This window comes from Epinephelus lanceolatus, chromosome 6 (genome assembly GCF_041903045.1).
Source record: "Epinephelus lanceolatus isolate andai-2023 chromosome 6, ASM4190304v1, whole genome shotgun sequence".
Classification (NCBI taxonomy): Eukaryota; Metazoa; Chordata; class Actinopteri; order Perciformes; family Serranidae; genus Epinephelus; species Epinephelus lanceolatus.
The window spans coordinates 31,416,351-31,441,731 of record NC_135739.1 but is presented as its reverse complement, the minus strand read 5'-3'; the positions used below and the strand labels follow the sequence as shown (position 1 = coordinate 31,441,731).

General features: G+C 41.0%; 1 protein-coding gene across 4 annotated transcripts; it reads right to left on the bottom strand.

The window, feature by feature from the left end:
- Positions 1-405: 405 nt before the first annotated feature.
- On the bottom strand, positions 406-22,377 carry tie1 (tyrosine kinase with immunoglobulin-like and EGF-like domains 1). 4 transcript variants are annotated; one of them, XM_078168967.1, is made up of 24 exons: positions 22,064-22,376; positions 20,704-21,000; positions 20,443-20,553; positions 20,138-20,293; positions 19,300-19,431; positions 18,206-18,346; positions 17,967-18,095; positions 17,192-17,337; positions 15,842-15,986; positions 15,596-15,754; positions 15,159-15,299; positions 13,511-13,807; positions 12,723-13,013; positions 11,977-12,170; positions 11,686-11,832; positions 10,167-10,230; positions 9,855-9,965; positions 6,303-6,493; positions 5,297-5,422; positions 4,150-4,220; positions 3,026-3,066; positions 2,799-2,895; positions 2,604-2,703; positions 406-1,429 (listed from the first exon to the last, which is right to left on the bottom strand). In XM_078168967.1, the coding sequence occupies exons 1-24, from the start codon at positions 22,125-22,127 to the stop codon at positions 1,358-1,360; spliced, it is 3,423 nt and encodes a 1,140-aa protein (XP_078025093.1). In that variant the 5' UTR covers positions 22,128-22,376; the 3' UTR covers positions 406-1,357. The 4 variants fall into 4 exon arrangements, with proteins under 4 accessions (XP_078025093.1, XP_033478515.1, XP_078025094.1 ...); XM_033622624.2 differs by having other exon boundaries at positions 5,309-5,422; XM_078168968.1 differs by lacking the exon at positions 13,511-13,807 and having other exon boundaries at positions 22,064-22,377.
- Positions 22,378-25,381: the final 3,004 nt, after the last annotated feature.

Below are 25,381 nucleotides of genomic sequence, written 5' to 3'. Positions count from 1 at the left end.
AAATAAATGTTATGCCCCTGTTGTTCCTTTTTTACACATTTGCATTGTTGTATAGCCGGTGTCTTTGTGTGGGAGTCCTCAGGAAGCTGGCCCACTGAGTCCGTGTTTGACAGACAGTTATGTGCCTGCGGTTGGTTTGTGGAGGAAACCCAGTGACAGATCAGCTCAGTGCAGCAGGGGAAACAAGTGTTCCTGGACTCTCCAAGGACACTTTGGCCCCCCAGCAGCCGGGCCTGTGGTTTCCCATCGTGCTCACTGTGAAGCAAGCCAGCAGCAACAACAACAACAACAAAGACACAATAATCTACGGCAAAGTCAACATCCTCAGTGTCACAGAAACTAAACTGGAAGCTGGACTCATGCAAACTGCTTGTGGTGATGAGTCCAGTCACTACACACAAAACCTTTTATTTGAGGAACCATTTAATGAAAACATACTGTACAATCTCATATGATGGATATATTACCATACAATGCGTTAGGTTGCATAATGTTAAAGGTAAACTATAATGTTGCTAGCTGGTAGACTGCTGTGCATTTGTCCTGTGTGAGCAGCATTTTCCAAACAACTACTCCTGTGGTGGAGCTTTGCATGCAACATATGGAGCATCTACCATGGTTTCATCTATACTAGTCTGTTACTCGGACTACTATTGAATAGGAGGCTTTGATACATCTATGTGACCTTTAAAAAAATACAAAATATATACAGTAGTAGTTACATTCAAATGGCAGTGATAGCAAACAGTTAAAGACACAGATGGCATGAATGAGACTGGTTTTAAGTGCTACATTGTATTTGTCTTCCTTTTTCGAACAGTCTGAGAACCGGAATATTTGTGATCCACACTGTGTCCTTTTAATATCATTTTTCAATAATAAAAAAATTCCTTCTCCGTTTAGAGCATTGGAGGGAAAATAAAGTCCAGTGTCGACTCCCCACAGACCCTATGGTGTTTCAGCAAGTCACATAGCTCCGTATTTGCCACTTCCCCTCAACACTCAGAAAAAAAAGGGTCCAACATTCTAACTCTTGTAACAGCAAGAGGTAAAATGTTGTGTCTTTTCTTCTGGGACTGATTTGTAGTGATGGAGGGGGGGCAGTATTTCCCAAAAGGTTAGTAGCAATCGCATCTTTCCGTCCAAGGCCCAGCAATCCTCTTCATCTCCTTATGCCTTTGATACCTCCACACAGTGTCCTTTCACAGTCCTCCATCTATAGCTGGGTGGCTTTGGTAGAGCGCCTCGTCCTCCTGTCTCGACGTTGAGGTGCAGGGTGGTGGCAGTAACGTGGCGACCATCCTCGGGACTTCCTCTTGGGGCTACGTGGCATACTAGGGTCTGGGGGGGCTGGTAGTCAGGCCTCCTCTGCAGTGGCGTCGATCCCAGCGTAGGTGAAGTTCTCAAAGAGAGCCATGTTCACATAAGCCTGGAGGATGGAGAGAAGAGGTATTGTCAAGGTATTTGGCAGGCATATGGGAGGTATGATGGCTCCATCTGTGCCGTAGGATAGAGATATACTTGCTTTTTAAACACCCTTTCGTGTAGACTGGCTGCAACCTGAACATAATTGCTTACATGCTTGACTATGTATTTAGTGTGTTATGGGAGAATTCCAACCACTCAGACCATATAGAACTTCCAGGTTTGCGTGATATAAATGATAAACATGGCGACACTCATGGAGGTTACCATACTGTTAATTCTAAGATCATGGCAGAAAAAAAAAAAAAGACCAAAAAAAAAAACTTGCCAACCATTCATGTGCATATTGCATTTTGTGTATGCGTAGTGTTCATTTCTGATGACTTGCACGACCAAATTTCCAGACTAATTCAGGATACGTAAAGCAGGCATCATGTGCACACAAATGTGTCGATCTCCTTAATGCTGACGCCACATAATGCGTACATGTCATATTGTTCAGGCCTTACGTGGTGAAAGTGTCTTGGTGACGTGTCAACAAACTGGTGCCAAATGGCTGCAAACCTACCACTGGCAGTAGTTTGGTGCAAATTAATTCCAATAGTAACACCCTATATGTAACTCGATAAACAAAAATAGTTATTTAAGACTACTTTATTACCAGCAGCCATAACGTTGCATTGGCTGTTACTATTTCACCTTGTGAGTCTGTGTGTGTTTGTCGTCATGGTGAAACGCAGTCCTAAATTGGAGCCGCAACAAACCCCAAGTGGTTTTTGGTGTATTGTTTTTGTCTTTCTGTCCGTATGTCTGTGGACAGATTTTGTAAATGATATAACATCGCAACCATGCAAGATGGAGTCACAAAATTTTAGAGCTGTGTATTAACATCATGATGACGGGATGGTCCAAAGATGGGTATGGTCCAAGCAAAGGCGTTGGAAGTAGGGAGGAAGTAAGCAGTGACATGGCCATTGCGTCCACCCCTCCTGCACACACTTTACACCCCTGACCCATATTCACATTAAGTGGGGGATCGCTGTGTTGTAGCTGGAGTGATCCCCAACACATGATGGTTTTTAGTTTGATGTTACCATGGTTTTTAGCAATGGGGTAGCCATCTTAGAGTAACAACTGGACATTTTCTCTCTGCTGACATTGTGTGAGGGCAGCATTACCTTCCTGGCCTCCTGCATCCTGTTGAGCTGGACAGAGATTTGGGAGAAGGGGGGTCTCTCGTAGGGCCGATCCCTCCAGCACTGCTTCATCAGCTCGTAGCTGGACAGAGAGAGAGCCATTGATTAATAGGGAATAACAATGGAAAAGAGAGACATAGGAAGCTAATCATTAGCTACAAAATGTTGAATACTTACACCTCATCATCACAGTTTTTGGGCTTCTCCATCCTGTAGCCTTGTGGCAGTTTTTCATAAAGCTCCGCACAAGTCATACCGCAATACGGTGTGCCACCTACACACACACACACAAACAAGAAATTGAGAAAATGCTTCTATCATGATGATGGTGATTGATATTTAAGCAATGGCGAGGATCGTCACCATCTTGTTACCACCCCTTGACAACATGAGTGCCTACTTACCTAAGCTTACAATTTCCCAGAGGAGAACTCCAAAAGACCACCTGGGAGAGAAAATGCAAGGACAGAAAGGTTAGTAAAATAGTAAAGACATGGGAATAATTCTGACGGTTTTCTAAGTAACACTTGAAAATTATCAGTCACTTAAGGTCTTCACCTGGAACTTCCTTTGTCTATCATGTGTGAGTTAAGGTCAAAACTTTGCAAAGACAACAGCATTATCTTACACCTGCTGATCTACATATATAGACAATTATGCAATATTTTGAAACCAGTAAAATGAATGCATTTGCTAGAAATGCTGCTGTTGCTATTGCAACCATCAGGTTTTCATGTTTTTACAATGCATTGCATGTGAAACACGCCAGACTCCGTTTAAATATTCACATAACTTAATAAATATACACAGGAGCACAATGATTATGTTTTATTTTGAATGATTAAAATGCACATGTATCTCAACATCATCACCGAAACCAAGGAGGAACCACTGAGTGTCTCAACAACATGAAACCACCATCTTTCCTGCAATCTGATTAGCAACAGAATTCAAGAAAAACACTACTTATTTCACCTGCCACGGTGCTGTGTGGTAGATCATACGAGCAGACAAGTGTTGTTTGTGCTGTCTGCCTCTTTGTCTTTGCTTATCTCTTCTCACTCTGTCTCAGATCTTGTTTTCTGTCTCTCACTTGCACTCTTGTTTCTCCTAGTAATGTTTACCACTCTTTCTGACCCTACAGGCACCCTTCACACTTCTTCCGTTAGCTGTCCCACGCTCTTCAAGTGTGCTCTCCGCAGTGTATAAATAGGCTCCAGTTGACTGGCCAACGTCTCGGCCTGTCTGCTAAGGTGTACCCAAAGCTTCCTGTTTGGGCTTATCAGTTACACAACACACTATCATCACTCCACCAGTGACAGAGGGATGATTTGTTTGCTAAGTCAGAAGCCTGCCGTGTCACTCAATATGCCCCCAAAGCTCCCAGAAACTTTTTTTTTTTTTTTTTTTTGATTTTGGTACAGCAGTTTCAAATACAGACATAACTAAAACACCTGCTGCAGAGAGTGCAATCGTTAGTGTCAGGAATGATGTTAGTTGAACAGATGAGTTGCCACTGTACACTTACACATCACTCTTGGTTGTGTACACACTGTAGTTCAGGGACTCAATGGCCATCCAGCGTACAGGCAGCCTCCCCTGAAAGCAATGCAACAGATCAATGTAAAACATACTGCCATGTTGACATATTAACTTGCTTACACATGCAAAGAGTCTGATTGTGATATTAAAATTAATCAATTAAAAAATGAATAAATGAAGAGTAAAAATTACAAGTCCATGGCCTATTAGGGCAATGTGGCACACCGGTGTATTGTCACGTCACACTATGCTGCAGTTGATGGAATTTACTGCCCTCCTCAGGTCATTTCACGTATTACCAGAATCTCTGAGTTGCTGTCTGAAGTAAAAACCAACCTAAACTAGATTTAAACAACCAAAAGCCTTGTTTAGGCTGTTTGATTGCATTTAATTAGACTTGACTTTAATTTGAATTTGACTTAGTATCAGTTATTACTCTTTAATATAAGTTGTTAAAATAATATAGTCTTTCTGGGGTTACAACTAATGACTATTTTCACTGTCGATAAACCTGTCAATTATTTTCTCAATTAATCAATAGATGTTCGGTCTATAAAATGTCGGAAAATGGTGAGAAATGTTACTCAGTGATTCCCGAAGCCCAAGATGACGTCCTCAAATGTCTTGTTTTGTCACTTTACTGTCATGGAGGAGTGAGAAAATATTCACATGTATGAAGCTAGAATCAGAGAATTTTTACTTTATTTTCCAAAAATGATATATGAAATCTGTTTCATCAACTATCAGATTAGTTGGGAATTAATTTATTAGTTGACAGCTAGTCGATTAATCATTGCAGCTTTAGTCTTTTTCACAATGATACACTGATAAAGTAACAACCATGGTCTACAACTTGACTGACAGACTACAGATTTTACACTGTGGTGTCACAATATCATGTGCAGATATCTACAGATAAACATCTGTTGCAGTTTGTTTGTGTGACTGATCAGTCTTCTGCTATTTCACAAAAGGACGTAGTTGTGTCTTCAACATGTCAGCGATAGAAGCTGAACTAAATAGCATTAATGACTGTAAAATGAAAACATATGGCATATATTTTAAACAACCAGTGCCCTCTGTTAGCTGTTAGTTCTTTTCTCAAAAAAAACAAAAGTGCAACTGTGTCTGACCTCACGACTCACCATCGTCTTCTTAACGTAAACTTCCTCTCCGCGGGACAGGCCGAAGTCTGCTATCTTTGCCACAAGGCTGTCTCCTACGAGGACATTCCTGGCTGCCAAATCCCTGTGGATGAACTAGCGGCAAGAGATCAGAAGAGAGGAGAGGCGTTATTACTGGTAAGAACACTAGGCCTGATGCATGAATCATTTTTACAGACACATCATGAGTATATATGTTTGAACAGACACAATATTGTAACATTTAACTGTATCTATTTTTTGTGTGTCATTAAATATAGCTTCAACATGTCCTTATGATGAGCCAATGTAAAGTAAGATTAATTTTCTTAAGGCAATGTAGTAACTAATAATCACATATCTGGATCTGAATGATGTAATAGTTTAAGCAAGTATTATAAAATGTCCTTTTAAGTGTACCAAAGATATAAACAAGCTTCTTATGTAATAACATGCTTGAGTAATGTAACACGGTAATCACATCATTGAATTTATAAGTTATTAAAATGGGGTGTAACATACAGTATGATGCAACAGTATTTATGGAATAGCTCAATTATTGAAGCTTCTTTTACATTACTAGACTTTTAATGCTGTCAGCTGTATTACATTATCTACAAAATACTGTATTAAGTACAATACTTATGAGGAATTGAGGCCAGTTCATTTATTATTTTGATTATGTTGCAATCAGTAAGAAATATATAGGTTTTATTACATTGTTACACCTCTGCCCCATTAGAATTTTAATTAAATCTTTAGAAATAATTTAATCAACTTTAAAAAAAAAATTAAATTAAGTTTAATTGAATTCAGTTGGATTTAATTTAATTTAATTTAATTTAATTTTGAGTCATTTCATTATTTTCCCAACATCAACTGTCATGGGGCAACTAGAAAAAACAAAAAACCTGTTATGAGAAGCAAGACATTTTCAAGAACATGCACAAAGAAATATACAAGCAGCCACCCACATACACACTCTCTCCTCTCCTACCTGTTTGTCACTTAGGTAGTGCATCCCAGTTGCCACGTCTACAGCGAACTGCAGCAGCTGCTGGGAGGTGAGAGTGGAAGCAGTGCCATGCTCCTTGGCGAAGGCGGGATCAGTCTCCAACACTCGGCTCTTCCTCAGGAAGTCCAGAAGGTTACCATAGGGAGCATATTCAATGGCTATGTACAGGTAACCTGGAGAGCACAGAGAGGGAGTAACACAGGAAGAGGAGTTTATCCTGTTATTTACGGTACTGTATGGAAATACGGTATATTTTGTGCCATAAATGTACCTTCTTCATGATGTTTAATGTATTGAAATCACTTTGGGGAAATATATAATGTATGATGGTGATTAATAGAGTTAAGGCTGCTGCTAATAAACATTTAATTTTCTGTCTGTGAGCTGTTAACTGCTCAGCTTCCTAAAAACTGTGACTAAAAGCTTGACTGGCCTGCCTGCAATAGGCTGGGAAGAGACCCAGCTACAGCTGGTAAGGGGCTCGGCCTTCAACGGCTCTATCTTAACACAGACAGAGGTAAAGCAGACCTTTCATGAAATCCTCAAGGAGATCAACCAGATGGTTGATGCTCTGTTAATAGATGGCGGCTTCCAGCCAAAACCAGAGTTCCTACAGGTCATGAGGCATTTGTGCTTGTTGGAAGGGTTTCATGTTGATTTCACCAGGAGTAGAAAGAGTGCCAACACAATTAGTTAATACCATATGTGGAAGGAAAGAATAACGGGGCGATGGACAGACTGGTCAAAGACCTGGAACATAATACAATTATGTTCCTTCTCGGCTACAAGAGGTTATGTTAATCAGGACATGCTGTGTTTCCTGCAGCAACGTCATTCCAAAACAATTTTCTTTGCTCAACGTGAAACAGTAAAAGATGTTTCTTTCAAACCAAGCACATTAGCACAGCGAAACACTGTGTATGGATTACTGTGTTTTCCTGTCTTCAAAGTGAGGAAACAGAAGGCAGTTTTTGACTCTTTGCTGTGAGTGAACAAGGTTTTCAAACCTCCCAACATCTTTAAACTGGCTTAGGGTTTACTTTTTGATGATGAATGAGTTAACTCTTGTTCTGACCTGGGACCAACTTCATTAAATCAGCTCTACATGTGTGGCAGTGTATCAGCATATAGTCTCCACAGAGATCAGCAAAAATGTTGTGCTATAAAAGCTGATCCAGAGGATGCTGACTATCTTAAATCTTTATCTTCCCCTTGACATTTGAGTATCTATCATAGATCCTCTATGTTCATTTCCTCCTCCTGTCCAGCCCGTTCTCATCCTGAAGTCGGCGTGTCCTGTCCTGCCATTCAACAGTTCAGTGCTGTATCACCCCTGCACGCACTTAATTCTTTCTCAATTTTGATATGTAAAGAAGAGTGAATTTGTTCCAGATCTCTGTAAGACGAGAGTGTATGAGCTGAAAACAACATATATCTTTCCCCCTTTTTTTTTGGTATATGAAAATCACCGACAGATGCAGAGCGGATTAAACAAATAAAAGTCAGAATCCAGAGAAAAAAGAATCAGAAAACTCCTAAAATGCTAAAAACAGCAGTTGAGCAACAGCTTGTGCTACCACTGCAAGCCACTGTCTCTGTTACAGTAAAATATATTTTAACAGCTTGAGCGAAGGGAGAAGCAGCACAGGAAGAACACATGAACTGTATGCCAAAGAAATATTACTCCCTGAAAGCACGTCTTTCTTCTTGATCTCTGTCTTTCTTTACTTTCCCATCTTTAGCTTCCACTCTGCTTTTCTCCCTACCCTCTTTCCCACAACAATCCTTCCTTTTCTTCTCCCTCTCTTACTTCCTTTCTCTTTTTCCTCCATTTTACAATCAGGTTGAGCCCTGAGCCTGTCATTCCATACTGTAAATGACATGTGCATGTGTTAATCTTTCAGTGATTCTAATACAAATTGCATTAAAAAAGCAACAATAAAAAAGAGATTTGATGAGATTTGTTGTTCTAGCTGATTCTGGGGTGTTACAGTGTAACTGTGTTTTTGTACTCTTATCACTAAATAAAAGATGTGGCCCTGAGTTAAACGACAGATGTAAACACAGGAGAGTGAAGGCCTGCACAGTCGAGCACTACTTGGAAGTGACACCGGTGGGGAGACACACTGAATTAGTCAGATGTTTATTTTTCAAGGCTGATTTGGTTTTGTAATGTCCTCACTGATGTACTTTCCATACTACACTTCCTCTTTTATACGTTATCAATCTTTGATCACACAAAAGCAATCCAATTATTCGATGGAGAGGCTGTCGGATGTAGCTGCGGGAAACTGATACTCCATGGTATAAAGTGAGGGGGCCAAGGAAACCTTATACAAATACATAAATACATGACGCAGCAGTATGCTTGTGAGGCACATGGACAAATCAAACAAATGTGATAGTGCAAAATGCTTCTGATGGCCAAGGAGTATTTAGATTGGACACATTCTGGGGCTTTCCAGGTGCAGATGACAGAGGATCAGATGGGAGTATCTGTTTGGATCTCCAGCAGGAAGAATTTAACCTGTTCCTTGACAGTGCTACATACACAGCTACAGTTTGTAAAATCAGGATGGATAGAAATAGGCTCACATATCCACTGATCCATCTCAATGACAAGCCAACAAGCTCCACCTGCTGATAAAGACTGTGTGATATGTTTAAACACTCCAGAGAAAGCTAGGAGGCCTAAGTAATCAACTGGGGAAGTTTCAAGGTGATATCTATCAGTTAAATAGTTATGAACAATTCATTTGTAGGTGGGTTTCTTCCTCCAGCTTTCTCGCTGTGGCTGCTAGTTTTTTCATGCACTGGTCAATTTTGAGATTCTGGGCTTTTTTTGCATCCAAAACATGTTTTGTTTCAGACTAGTGGAAAGAAACATCCCAAATACACATTTAGGTGTTTGTTTTAGGTCTGATTTCCATTCTGGAAATCTGCACAGAAAGCACAGAATTAATAAGATAATGTCTCATTTGCATATCTAACATACATTTAAGAAAACTGTATTGATGACTAAGATAATTGTCTTAATGTAAGCTAAGAGGACATTCAATTGGGATTGTTTCATCAAATATCTATATCTATATTTTTTTATTATTATTTATTATTTTAGATATATGCTGAGTATGGTAAATAATAGGGTAATACCATAAATGGTTTATGTTGTGGCAAATGACATAAATTAGATACTGTACATACTATAATACATTCAGTAGACTGGATCTCTTCATACATTTCTCCTGTCATAAAATAAGTGTCCTACAGAACCTAAACACTGGCTAATGTCCACCAAATGGCAGCCACAATATACACTATACACAAAATGTATAGGGCATGGACACCAGATAAGCAAGGTAAAGTAACATACATGCAGCCTTTGTAGGTTTGCACGCAGCAGCCCATAAATACATGTGACTTATGAATCCTTACCTTTGCCAAAAACAGTATTATGCATCATAACTATTCTTCAATAGTGTAAATCAAAGGCTCATCAATATCCATAAAAGCCACTAGGTGTCGCTCACTCACCTCTATTCTCGCAGGCGCCGATCAAGTTGATGATGTTGGGATGCTGGCCTAGTTTACACAGCACCTCCAGCTCCCCTGCAAAGTCTCTGTGGTCATTCTCCGAGGCAAACTCTGCAGGAAGATCAGCCCGCACAGCGTCATTAGATAAAGTGCAAGCAAAGCAGCTTCAGCTGGCGTCTTTTGAATGCAGTTTTCACATCAGTAAAAGAATGCGCTGTGAGTGGGATATTATTATTTGCTGTGCGTCAGCGTGTTTGTGTGTGATGCATGTACGGTATGTGTGTGTGTTTGTGAGTGCTTGCATAAATGTACCTTTCAGCATCTTGATGGCTGCGCTCATTTTGTTGCCATCCTTCTTGATCATGGCTTTGATGACCTGGTTTTGAAACATTTGTCAGCTCACATGTTTAACTCAGTGAATAAAAGATGTCAGTGAATAATGGAAACATTTAAAGTCCCCCTCAAGACACGTTTCATTACTTCAGATCCAGACCCAGTCAGACCCAGACTCAGATGAGGAGTCTGTTGTGCAACCAAATCAGTGACTAGCAGATGAATCAGATTGATCAGTGCAAATGCATGTTTACATTGTTTATTAACTTGTTAGCTTGTAGGCTAGCTGGCAGTTGCTAACACAGCGTTAATGGTCATGAAACGTATAATATCTGCTACAATGGGGTTTTTAGTAGATAGTGTAAGGATGTTCCAGGGTCCAGTGTACATCCAAAAACTTCACACTCTACTTTTTTGGTTTCTCAAATTTTCATTATGCTAATGCTAACTCTGCTCTCTGCACTGACAAGTCTGCTCTGTGCTGGAGGTTTCTTTGCCAGTTTTGTGCTGAAATCTGTTCCCCCATCAATATGTGTTTCCTGTGTTAGACACAGCAATTTGCTTTTGTAAAGAGTGCTTAAGGAGTCCTAAAACCTGGAAATGAGTTAGCATTTTAACACACACGGTTCTCTTAAAGCCAATGGGCACTCTAAATGGGGTTTTGGTTAGATGCCTGAAATAAGGTCTGTGTTAATATGGGCTTAAGGGACTTTCTGGTTTTATTCTACAACATAAAATACATCAGTAAATACCTCACACATTAACTCTGAAGCTTCTACGTGTCTTATAAATGGTGATTGCTAACAACTGGCAAAATGAAACTACAGAACGTCTTCACGCCAAGCCATGCCGAACGGCTTTACTGTCTTGTTATGGTGGTGACGTTGGGTCATGTGACCATAGTGTAGTTCATTTATAGCCTAATGTTAGCTTCTTTATAGCCTAATGTTAGTTTCTTTACAGCCTAATGTTAGGACCCTCAAGATTTTATAAGATAAGATGTATAACCGTAGCTATGTCAAAGTCAGATAGGGTTTGATACAATTGCCTCCTGTGATTGCATTTAGGCTTCAATAGTCATGAAAGTGGTGTTCATTCGTGAAAATTATCTTGCTGAATAAAAACTTGGAAGTATTATGAATGTTTGTTTGCCATAGAGCTTATTTTCTGCAATAATCCAAAATCCAGTTGAAAAATCTCATAGGCTTTTTTGACGAAAGAACCAGTGCAATTCTAACTTCCGCTTCGGCCTTCAGGAAAAAGTCATCGCTGGAGCACTCCATTAGTGACGTAGCTAATCTAACTTGCCACGGTACGTTTGAATCTCTCATTTTGGTGAGGTGCAATGCCATTGCCCCCTTCGGCAGAGGATATTGAAAACACTTTGATAGTGACAAACGTTTTACAGATACATGTCGGTAAAGTCAGGGTCATTTTAGGGGACATGAGCTTAAAAAAACACATTTTTGAGGGGAGGGGGACTTAAGAGTCTAAATACCTGGCCGAAGTTGCCTTCTCCAATGACATCTTCAAACTTTATATCCTCCCACTCCAGGATTGGATAGGTGAGGGGCTCTGGTGTCGGCTTGGGCCTCCGTGTCAGCGTCAGAGTTCCTGAGTTAAACTGCAGAATAGTCTCCTCACCCTGAGGGTATAAACAGTCTTAAGCATGGCAATGAATACATATATTTAAGTTCTCTAATGTAAGATTCTCTCTAAACACATTTGAGCTTTGTCAGATCACTCGTGATGTCAACTAGGACTGAGCAAATCTCTCAGCTTTCCTTACCGATCCAGACTGGTAGGTGAACTTGCGCCGACGGTTGAGCAGCGTCTTGCGGATGAAGAAAAGAGCCAACAGTGCAAGCAGGATAGTCACACAGGTGACAGTTACCGAGCCAACCACTGCCACCAACAGCTGGTAACTGTCCCCAGGAGGCCTCCTAGCCACACCCTGGGTGGTCGGGGTTAAACTCTGAAGGCCTGTTTTGGCAGAGGGGAAGAGATGGAAAGGGAGGACAGAGGGCAGAGTGGAAGATAGAGAGAAAACCCAAGTAGGGAGATGGATTTTTAGACAGTGGAGATAAACAGGCTGTCTGTGTACTGTTATCCCAAATAAACCCCTGTCCCTGTGTGGGTGGTCCTGTTCGATGTCACCTGGGAAAAGACCCATTCTGACCACATGTACAGTAGTGTAGAAATTTTCCTTTGGGCGCTACTTCTAGCTTGAAGGGATAATAAACCTATGTCCAAGAAACTTTATAAAAAGTCCTTGATTTATGTCACTACACTGGATTATTCAATCCTTATTACTCATTCCAGTAATTCAGATTTTTTTTGCTGCCCTGGTGTCCCCCAGAGACGAGGCTTACAACAAGGCTTACTCAAACTTTTCTAGTCTGACATCCCATATTTGGGTGCCAAATCTTTTATAATTACAAACTGTCATGCAAGCTTGAATTAATCTTACATCAACATGTCAGTTGTAGTAATGGTGGATAACGGTGGTTGAGCAGACAGTAACTTCTGACTCACCATCCCCTTGTGTCATCGCCTCAACAAACTTGCTCCACTCTCCGGGCACTTTGGAGAAAGCTCTAACTCTGAACTGGTAGAGTGTGCTGTCGTTGAGTGCTGTCACATCTTTGGTGGTCTTGTTTCCATCATCTGTGTCCACCCAAGGGTGAGGACTCCCCTGGCCGACTGTCTGGTATTCTATGATGTATTTGATGATGCCTCCGTTGGGATCTACAGGGGGCTGCCATCTCACCTGGATGGCTGACACGGACAGAGGCAGGGCCTGGACGTTGCGTGGGGATGACGGACCTGAGACACAGGGCAAGTATCATAGTTAATCACAATCAACAGTGATCCTGTAAAACTATATTTCAGAATGAAATTACTGCTCTTGGAAAGCTTTAACACTAAAGACATGGGCATTCATTGCTGTTCATTTGGATGGCTCTTTTTCTCACTTGCTGATCTCTACTGACTGCAGCTAAACTGGATTTATCACAGCTGCTAAACTGTTCCTCAACTCCATTAAAGTTTGTGGGCAGGGAGAGAGTCACCAAGCAACTAGCAAGCACAAATCATACTAAGAGTTTTTACAGTGAATCTACAGTAAGAAGCTCTTATCATCCCATATATGTATCTTTTATATTAACCATTAAAACTAAATACTCAAGCCTCTTCTGTGTATTGTGTTAGACCTCCTGTTTTGCCACACACCACTGTAAATGAATTATAAACTGCACAGAAAGCCCTGCAACATTTTAAGGGAGCCTCCCCTACAGCTTGTTAACAGCAGAGTTTCTAGTTACCCTGGCTGTTGATGCGGAATTGGTAGGGCTTGGAAGCCGGCCCTTGGCTGCCGCAGTTGACGAGGCTCACCACCACGGTGTAGTCCTGCTGGTACTCCAGGTTGTGGAACTTTGTGGAGAGTACAGTGAGCAGGGTCATCTCCTCCCGTAGTTTCTCACCGTGCGGACTGAAGAGCTGCACTAAAAAGCCACTGGCTGTGCCGGCATTAACGCCGTTGTTGGCGGGCAGTCGCCAGCGTACAGTGGCATTGCGGCCTTCCACCGAGCTGATGTCAATCTCAGGCTGAACTGTGGGCTCTGCAGCAACAGAGAACACAGGGTGAGCTGAGGGGACTAACAGCTCCTTGTGAATTTCTCTAACTACATCAATCACGGTTCCTTAAAATTGCCCCCTGAGGGATAGATAAAGTATTTTGAAGTGGATTGGATGATTTCCTCAATTTATATTTCAGCTGTCTGCCACACAGTTGTTTGAACTGTCAGCTCACAAGAAGGTACTAGCTTTAAATCTTGGTCCTGGTCCTTTCTGAATTTACCCCCATGGTTCATGTGGGTTTCGCAAGGGTGCTCTGGTTCCCTCCCACTGTTCAGGATCTGAATGTGTTGCATGTCAAATCCAATTCATACAAAAACATTTGCTAACACTCTCATTCACAGTATGACTGATATTCAGCTGTGCAAGTATCATCTTTTTTAAGTATAAAATGGTTAAAGATGTTGTGTATACGAACAGTATACTATCAGGATTAGTATATAGTGCATACTTCATACAGTTAGTATAGATATAGGGACACTGAGTTCTGTGATGAACCGACAACCTGTCTTGAGAGTTTACTTGAATTTTGGCTGACTGTACTGTATGACCAAAGCATCCAATGGATAACTAGCTGCCATAAATACAGTATCTTTATGAACATTTCATTTTTATCATATGCCATTTTGAAAACAACTTCTCACTTCACAGTCTTAAACTGTTCTGTAGTCCTTGTCAAAAGTGTACAAGTCACTATTACAAATACTTTGTGCTTGTGCAAGAGACCAACGTTGCCTTGTAACATGAAATTCGTTCCATTTCACACATGGATCTAACCACATGTTGCCAAAGAGTCAAACTGAATAGAAGTATGAAACTAGGACAATCCAAAACAATCACTTTTCTGTTTCAGGTTTTTTTCTCCATGATCTTTTCTGTACTCAGATATTCTCTCTCCCTCTACACCACAATAACTGAGGAATAAAATCATTGCTACTTAACTGCAGGTTCTTGCTATGAAATGATTAATTTTGTGGTTCCTAGCTGACTGATGACAAAGTTAGCTTCTGTTATTGTAGTTTTAATCCCACAGGGTCCTCATTTTATATTTAGCAAAGAAGTGCCCACAGACCAATTCTGTCCATTTGTATCTTTCTATATTTGTCCTTTACTCGAGTCATCAGGAGAGATATGCTCACTGGGGAATAGACAACTGGCTCCTCAAGGCCTGGGAAAAGCACCGCTCAGCAAACTATTCGTCCGACCAGACACAAGATAATTGTGCTTGCTCAAGTTCTGTGGTACAGACTATAGATATTTCTTCCCAGGCAAGATTTCCAAATAAATACACTCATGTTCAGGATGTGTGTGATGCCAGTTATCTGTGGATCTTACCGGGACAATCAGTCTCCATGACGGCCTCTGGCCCCATAGCCCCCTCTCCGCCTTCCCCAGGCCGACTCAGCTGGACACGGACATGGTAGCGTGTTGAAGGTTCGAGGTTCATCAGCGTAATGGGCTCTTTGTCACTATAAACTGAAACAAAGTGGGTATAGGAAATGCTGATCACATGATTTTGTTTATTGTTTGATACATATTTGGAATATACAGGTAAAGTTATTAAAAATTAACAGTTATTTTGTTAATTATATGATGAGTGATACATCATCATAACCTGCATAACCATCTAATAATGTGTTGAAATAATGGTAATGACTTACTGCAACATTTGCGTTTGCTGCTGTGGAATAAAATAAAAGCCAAAAATAATCTTCTGATAATATAACTCTCTGTGATTTATCATTTAAAGACATCTTTAAATGATATCTCACCTATAATGGAGGACCAAGAGCCTATGTTCTCCACCGGCTTGTAGAGGAGCCTGGTTGAGACAATGGGGCCGTCTCCTCTGTGGGAGTCCACCGGCATCACCAGCAGCTGCTTGCTTCTTTTTTCCAGCAGTCTGGGGGCAGTAGTGGGCACAGGAGGCTCTGAGTAGACACAGAAAGAAAAAAAAAGTTACCTTTGTTGCTGTTGTGTGCTGGAAATCTTACTCAAAAGAAAGCACACACACAAACCTTTAATGGTGAGGTTGAACTTGCGGGAGTCCTGGCCCCCATTGGTGGACACCCTGCACTCCCACAATCCTCCTTGTTGAGCACTCAGATGAGGGATCTCAAACAGGGCTGTACTCTTATTCGAGTCCATGACAGTGCGAGAAGCCTGAGACAAAAACACATATCACACAGTGAAAACCACATTTTCATTTCCTGCACATATTTTTATGGCTGCTTGGATTTGTGCTAAGAACATCCTCTTTATTCCTGTGGGAAGTGCGGGTAAAATTCTTTATCAGATTGCGTCTATTATCAAGGAAACAGCACAGAAAGAAAAACACAGAATTTGAACATGTCACTTATAGGCAACACGTGGTAAGCGCTGCTCTGTAGAGCGATACAGCCTTATCTGGTCTGGCCATTGTGTTGTTGACTTCCTCTGAGATTGACTCAACCTTGTAAGCATCAGCCCAGTCTTAAAGGCGCAGTATGATTTAACTGCATTCACGGCAACCAACAATGTTGCTGGAGGTCCACAAACTGCTTTCTTTAGTTCATTTAACAGTCATTAGAGTAATCCATTACCCTCTACACATTCAAAGGAATAAGCTTATTTGCTCTCTGGCTGAGAGTTAGATGAGCAATGCTGTGCTTATGTCTGCATATTAAGCATGACAGACCGGCTCTCCCCAAAGTTAAAAACATCTGCCTATCAGCACCTATAAAGCTCACTAATTAACATGTTGTATTGTGTTTGTTTAACCTATACCCAAAAATAGAAATGTAAATATTTCTAACTTTTTTCATGTGGTGAAATCTTATCAAAATGCACAAAAAAGAATAGTAACATAATGAATCTTGAGACATCTTTGTCCTGTCCTCATCCAGCCACCTCCTTCTCCTTGTGTGGCCTTGTATTTAATCTCTGTCTGACTACCTTGACTGAAGTTTTATCAAACACGTGTATTTTTTTCAGGCTTTACTGTGAGTTATCTTGACAGGATTGTTGCAAGTAGAGCTGGGCAACATTTTTGATTAAATACCTCCATATCGATATTGTGACAATATTGTAGGGTTGACTATTGGTGATTGCACAAAACATTTACACAGTGAGACTTCTGATAAATAATCATTCATTCATTGATTTTCCATGACTGCTTATCCTGTTCAGGGTCACCATAATAAACATCAGTAATGTGGATGTAATGACTAGGTGGGTAAAGGAAATAATAAAACAGGGCAGTCCGGTAAGGTCAGAAAATGACATCACTTTACTATAATGTAGCCTTTAAAACCAGGAAAAGACAACACAACATTTAAGATGATATCCATATCAGTATAATATCCATATATTACTGTCGGCCTTCTTACCTTTAGCACAGTGCCGTCCAACTTCCGCAGCTCAATGCTGTTGTGGCTGGGCAGGGGGTTGCCTGTGGCTGAACAACAGATCTTGGGGCTTGAGTTCAGATTCCACTCCAAATTACTATCCAATTCCAAGATCTGGGGAGCCAGATCTGAAAAAGGAGAGTGGCATGGGATAGAGAGTAAGACATGATAACGTGGATAGCGACAAAGGGAAACTAATGTGGCAGTAGAGAGAATGATGATAGCAGTGTATGTCAAAACCTTCTGTCCCTAGAAAATAGAGCCATAGATGTGCATTGCTGCTACATGCCTCACTTTCAATATTCCCAACAAAAATATATTTTGGAAACATAAAACGAAAAGACGTTTTTTTAATCAAAGTATACTGAGATTTCTAAACCATGCGTCCCATTAATATGTTTCATGTTTAACCTATGCATTAAGAAACCAACTTCGTCCCAGACATGCTGGCTTCATCAGATTTAGGATTCTATCATAAACCCTGATGAAGCCATCTTTTTTGGGGAAACAGTTTAATTAAACTGCATGCTATTTAAGTTTTGTAATTTGTGCATGTTACCAAATGTTTACTGTCATGATGATGAAGAAGGAGATGGTATTTGGTAAGGAGGATGATGAAAATGGAAATGTACTTTGCAGTGATGAGGAGAGAGAATACATCAAAGTTTCAGTGCAGTTGATTCCATTGAACATGGGAGGCAAAGCTACAGAGAGACATGGAGCAAAAGAAGGATTAAGTTAAGATGGCAGTACCTACCAGACTTCTCACAGTTCTGTCCTCTCCACCCTGTGGGACACTGGCATCCACTGAAACGATTGCAAACTCCTCCATTCTGGCATTTACAGCTCAGCCTGCAGTCTGGTCCATACATGTCATTATGGCAGGCTGACACACAGAAGAGTAAACACATGCTGTTAAACCTATGAACATACTATTCTAATGAAAAAAACAAAACAAAACAAAACAGGGACAGATTAAGGTGATGCAGCACTCACCCCTCTCACAGCGGCTCCCAAACCAGCCGCTGGCGCAAGAACAGCCGTAAGGGTCTGGTAGGCAAAAGCGAAGCCCCTTGCAGTTCAGCTCGGAGCCACATGACTCCCCACAGTTTGGGCCAAACATTCCTTCCCTGCAGGCTGCAAACCATCAGAGAAAGACAAATTCACAAATGTGTTTATTTAAATTCCTTGAGTTTTGCTGTATCATGGCTCAACCTGTCTTGCAAAACACAACTAAGGACAGAGTAACTAGTCTGCCAGTGTATTCATCTGTTACCAATAGATTCTGACTCTATAACTATATCTGATTGCTTTAATATAAGACACACTTACAGGTAAAGTCATTACCCAAATGCAGTGAAGATGTAATGTTGATCTAATGTTTGCCAGTTAAATGAACTGCACTTCACATGTAGTCTCCTTACCTCAAGTACTGACAGCTCAACAACACACGTACACACAGGTAATAGCTGCATTACCCAATTGGGGTCAAAATGTACCCAGTTAGGATCAAAATAGCTTAGACGCAAAGGTGGATTAAATTTGCCCAGTCCCAACTGGTAGGACACCATCGGGTCAGCAACCAACAGCAACCTCTGGTGCTGAATAATAAAGACAACGTGAAAGTGCCTAAAACTGCTGTTCCTCGAATGGCCACTTGAGGCTGGCTCCAAAAGTGAGCCAATCCTCACAGACCCTCGTGTTAAAATACCCAACTTTACAGCAGAGATAAACATGTTAAAAGTCAGTAGCTATTAGCTTATGACCTTTGGTTTATGACCAAATACCTGCCAAACCAAACGGATCCCCATCAACTTCAGCTGTACTTTGTGTTAAGTAATAATTAGCAAACGTTGGCATGCTAACAAGCTTAAATAAGGTGGTAACATGGTTAACATTACACCTGCTAATCATCAACATGCTAGCACTATCACTGTGAACATTAGCATGCTGACGTTAGTATTTAACTCAGAACAAAAGAAAAAAAATCTAAATTTGTACACACACACACACACACACACACACACACACACACACAAAGCTGAACTTTACTACGCTTGTTAGGATGTTGTATTGAGTTCAGTACAAACCTGTCTCACAGTGTGACCCCCTAAACCCTGGTGGACAGATACAGAGTCCGTCAGCATCATGACACACTCCACCATTGAGACACTCCGGACAGTCTTGGGCACAGTACGGACCCCACTTCTTACTGGGACAATCTATACATAAAAAGAGTTGTCTTTCCTTAGAGAACAGGTATGATACAATGTGTAGAAGGTGTGAGCTGCAAAATCCGTACACGTTATGTCTTCCGTAAATGCGTGCAGTTTGCCTGTAAAATTGGAAGCTTTCAGTCTATTGAGACCCAAATAACTGTTTAACTGCATTTGCTACCGGCCATCTTACAAAATCTTGTAATTACTTTAAATACATACAATATCATTTAGATGTCTTTTGGCTTTCTGTGCATTTGAATTGTAGAGGGATAGAATTATGTCGTCAAATGCACAGAGAAAAAACCCCATAAAACCCACTGCACCTGGTGGAGACAGAGAGACAGAGGGAATAGGGGAATCTCAGAGCAGAGCAGGTGGAGGGTGGAGATGGTGTTCATACTGAACAAGCACATGTGCTATCACACTTAAACATATGTCATGTTAAAGCTGGAACTGAATAAGCTCAAAACCAACTCCCAGCTGTTATTAGAAAGAGTGCTTTTCATGATATGTTTTGAGATTTGCTGAAACGTGCTTATTTGCTGATAATTAGATGAGAGACGACTCTCATGTCTGTGCATTAAAAATAAGGCTAAAGCCAGCAGCCAGTTAGCAGAAAAACAGATGTAAAACACAATCTGAACCTCAGTGTGTAAATGGCCATGTGAATGTTTGTTTCTTCGCGTGTAAATGTCAGGATCCAACAAACCTCTGACAATGAGCCTCATCCAAGCTCCCTGGAGAGGGCTGTCCCCCACGTAGCTGGCACTGTAGATGCCTTGATTGGCAAAAGCTGCGTTCTCCACAGTGAGAACAGCAGTGCGATTGATCACATCAGTCCAGTGAGTCATATAATAGTAGTTTCCTACATGAAACAGAGAAACATGGATGGAATAGTTTCAATGTGTTTTAAAAAAAGTCATCTTTTGTACTTATTTGCACAAGAAAGTGTGAGGCTTCTTAACTGCACATTAAATTTCCTGCATCTGTCTTAAGCTATGTAAACTGGCTTACCATTGTATTTCCAGGTCACATCTCTCTTTTGGGAGCTGAGTAGCTGCATGCTGAGGTGAACTGTCTCTCCTTTGTTAGCAGTCAGTGTGAGGTGAGTTGGGACAAAACTTGCTACAAAGGAACACATGTACACACATTTAATTTTTAAACATGACACACAACCCACACTGGATGCATAAGAAAAATGCAGGGCACAAATAGTCAAGTTCAGGCTTGGTCAGTAAAAACTCTCGTGTAAGTTTTTATAAAGTCTGAACCCACCTCTGGGAAAGTTATTGATCATTGTGACAGTCTCAAGTGGTGGAGCCCCCTGAGCAGATTCACAGAAGAAGATGCCAATATTATCCAGGTCACGAAAGTCTCTGGCCACAGCCTCCACGTTCCTGGGCTTATACACTTTAAAATTAGGCCTCTTGGGGAATATGAGGATTTTGTTGTCTCTCTTGATGTCCAACTCAACCTTGTCAGGGTGGCTCTCTCCAGCGATACAAGAGATGGAGAAGTGATTGACGTTGGTGACCTCTGCTGTTGAGATCATGGTCAAGTCAATCACAGCATCTGCGGGACGGACAGGGCATTGTGTTTAAGACAGTCTGACATACAGTAAATCATCAAGAGCTTGACATGGTTATCAGACTATAAAAGGGATTTGCAAGTCATTCGAGTCAGGAGATTTAGCATTACTATCTTACATGTAAGGATTTTTTTCTCTTATTTAGGCATGCTAAAGGACATAAATCACTGCATACCTCTTTGGTTGCTTTGAGCAGACTAACTTTTAATGTAAGAATTTAGTTTATTAAGAAGATTAAATATTTTTTAATTTATCTGATTCACTGTCACACCTGTCTCAGCATGTTGTAATCTGATACATCAATTCACACTAATCCTGTGTCTAACATTAAAGGTGACTCACAGTGGACAACATCAGTGTGGCACATGCTCTAGGAAACAGTTTCACTGCTGGATAAAAGTATTCAGAATACCTTTTTATACACCTGACAGTTTACATTAAATTGTGCTGTAGACCATCTGAACACATACTGTACAGTCTAAACGCAGGACAAAGCCATGGCAGAAACATCATCTGTAGCTCACTCATATCTGTCCACAGTTTAGCGTATGTCTTGAATATCCTAGTGTATTAATCAGAAGAGTAACTCTTTGGCTTACAACATCTCACACACTGACACCTGAGACAAGGATTGAGAAACTGGCAATATCAGGCCCTCTTTCAAAATTTCACTCACAAAAACAAGAAAAGCCCTCAGGGCTGTGATTTTTTTTATTAAAAAAAAAAAAAGCCAAACCCAATAGTAACAGTTTGTCCAGCATTCCTTCTCACTGGTACTTAAGCCCCAGGTCCACAGAACAATGGCAGGAAACATGGATGAGCTCCTGTTTTCCCAGAGGGTTCACATATCTACACTCTACACTCGGAGGGTATTTATGACTTTGGCAAACATTATAAAGAGATATATTAATCAAATATTCTAGACTCAGTGAGACATTGTATTTTCTTAACATACGTTACATTCCTCGATAATAAAATACGTCAGAACTTCAATATTTTGCTCCGTTTAAGGGCTACCCAAACAGCTTTAAAGAACTTCCTCCTTACCTGATAAATCAACGAACCACAAAACAAACACCCACAAAATCCTCGTGGTATTTATAATCCCCATCAGGAAAAAGTTGCCTTTAGTAAATCGGATTTACAGTTAGAGTTGTACATCCAAAACGGTGACGCTGCGTCACGACGAGCGGTGCGCTTTATTACGCATAACTTGGCGAATCACGCTGAGCTCCAGTTCAGGTGTAAATTCTCTTCGGGAACAAATACAGCGGTCTCGTATAGCTTTCAGAGATGGTTTCACGGTCCGTCACACTAAGCACGAGTTGGACTTTGGGTAATGCTCAGCTTTCTCTGGGTGGGAAAGGAAGGAAGAGCGTCACCAGACAGCGGCGGACTGCTGGCGCTCCAGACCTCCCCGATCCGATTAATGTATTTATGAGTTTAAACTTTGTCACTTTTTGTTCCAATACAATGCCAACCACTCTGATTGTCTTAACATACAATAATACAATAATCTTCTGTGGCACCATTACTATTTTACTATGGGATAGTGTTACTATAATATGGTTTAGTATTTCTGAAATTGTCATAAAAACATTCAGTTCTGTTTAAAATGTAAATTTTTATATTATCCGACTTCATTTAATCAAATACATCTACCACATGCTGATAACTGTGCTCTCGAACACAACACTTTACATCTACCCGTACTAATATGCATTTGTGTGGCCAGGACTTGCACCATGCATGCCCCATGTGTCCTCTGCGGCTGACGATGCATTTTATTGCTGCCCTGATTTTCTTTGTAAAGATAATGTAGCTGGAACACCAAATGCAACGGCAGCAGCTGGTGTCATGTTTTGCCAAATGCAACAGCTTTGTTCTTTCACTTCAATGAGTTGGTTACAATCCCTGCAGCTTTTATGGTCAGCCTCCCCACTTCCCTCTCTGTTAAAATCAGTCAACCTCAGGAAATGATGAACAATATTCTTGTTGTGTCTATTCTGCCGTTTCTGCCCCAGTCTTGTCAGAGTGCTGCACTGTCTCACTTTGAAACATTCACACACGCCTTTTCTCATCTGCTCTGCAAAAACTGTGGAGCTGATTCGATGTTTTCTTTACATTTCCTTGCTGCTTCAGACAATCGACTTGAAGTTGACTCAACTTCTTATTGTTTGAGATATCCTGTTTTCCATTTCAGGAGCTCATGGCTTTTTTTGGCCTGCAAGGAATATTCTGTTGTTTACTGGATGGTCAAAAACACAGAACAAATTAATGTAATTATTTGCAAAGCATGGCCACATCTGAAAAGGTAAGCAATGTTGAATCCTACCTGCTACAATGTCAAATGATGTCAAATAATGCACGAATGACACAATGAAACCATAATCAAAGGAGAGAGTAGAGGAAGTGCTGGTTCAATTAGCTGAGGTAAAAAAAGAGAAAGGAATCAAATTATAAGGTGAAATGGGTACACCCAGGTTGGAATTGTTTTGTCTGCAAATCACAGTGTTTCCATTTTGACTCTTGGCAAACAAAGGGTCTTGGCTCAGATCTGTATTGTCCCTCTGACCTGTTAGTGTGACCTGTGTAGCTCAGAAGCCAGAACAACTTCTTTTAAAAGACCATCATATTTCCTCTGCACACACTTCAAAAACTCCCACTTACAGGAATGGACAATGAGAACAATGATACACAACTGTCAACAGCAGACTGCACAGTTCTGGTTGCAGCACACGTCCATGCAGAGTATAGCCAAAGGTTTACATTAATATATCATGCAACAAACTGAGCCATCATGAATTTTCAGACAATTATTGCAGGTTGTTAAAGTTTAGGTAAACAAATGTGGTGGAGAGCAAAGGAGGAAGTGCAAAAAGAGAAAAGATAGAAAAGTGCTGCGTGCTGCAGACACAAGCTTGGTGGAGTCTCTATAGGAAGCTAAAAGGGAAAAGACCAAAGGCTGGGTCAACAGAGACGCTTCACCCTCTCGCTGCATTAAGACTGTCAGGAGCCAGAAACCAAGGGTGGCTGCTATTGTGTGAGTTTGTGTACCATGAATGTATATGTGCATGAATGTGTGCGTGCATATGTGATGGTGCATTGGTGTAAATCAGATTGTAAGCATGCATGTGTTGTGTAACTGTATGTGTGTGCATACAGTCCAGAGTGTGTTGCCATGCATGTGTGTTTGTGAAGGAAATTATTTTGGTGGGGTGGACACACAGGGTGGAGGACACACTGTGCTCCTCAGACATTAGCCATTGTATCCAAAACTCTTTGTTGCTCCGTAGTAATTATGAAATGTTTGTTGTTTGAGAGACTGCCGCTTGCTTTATGACACTTCCAGACAAAGACAGGGTGCTGTGTGTGTGTCTTCTGGCCAAGTTCGTAAAGCACACCATCGCTTTCCCAAGCATAATAACAGTGCGACAAAGCACATGTTCAACGCTGCAAACAATCAAAGAAAGACAGAGGAATTGCTGTTTCATAAGCTTGACATAAGTTGTGATTATATTTGAATTATTGTAACAACATGAGCAGTGTGCATTCTTTCATTGAAGTGAACTGGTGGAAATAAATGCAATAGCTTAAAGTTTGGTGTCCTTGGTGACAGTGGGTTGTGTCACGCAACCAGCTCTCTGTGTAAGGTATTATCAACACTGACTATAACTATACAGTAGGATTGTCCATTTATCTTCATAATGTCATCAGAAAAATTGAACTCCTCGCGTCTATGCTTGTCTTTTGTGTAATATATCTGCTGTAAGAGTTGAATATTGCCACTCCTAGGCAGAACTTTTCACAAACTCCATTGAGAAAACTCATTGTGGGGAAATGTCACCTAAAATGTGTCAAACAGCAAATTTACCGCAGCACGCTCCCGGGCATGTTCTAGTTGTTTCTGACATTTTGTTGTGGTTGTAGCGGAGGTGGTGATGGTGGAGATGGGGGTGTCTGGAAGTGAGACCGACAACAGAGGCGGGAGGTCTCTGAGACTTTGTGAGAAAGTTTGTATTAAATTCCCATTTCCTCTCATTGTGTGGCGGACTGGCCCGGCTCCACACGCACTGATCCTGCTGGGCCCTGGGAGCCTACACAAGGGTGTCACTCACACCTCTCAGGCCCCCTAAATCACCACCACCCCCAACGGCACTTGCAAACCCTTGACCCCCATCCTGACGTACCCCATGTTGTCTGATAAAGAAACCCTTCCCGAGGATCACGGGGTCCTACAGAGACACGGATCATGTGTGTGTTTGCTTGAAAGTGTGAGAGAAAAATGTTTTAAGCGATGAAGTGAATGAAATGATGAAAGACGTAAAGATGCTTTGCGATAAAGCGTGTGTAATAGTAGTATTT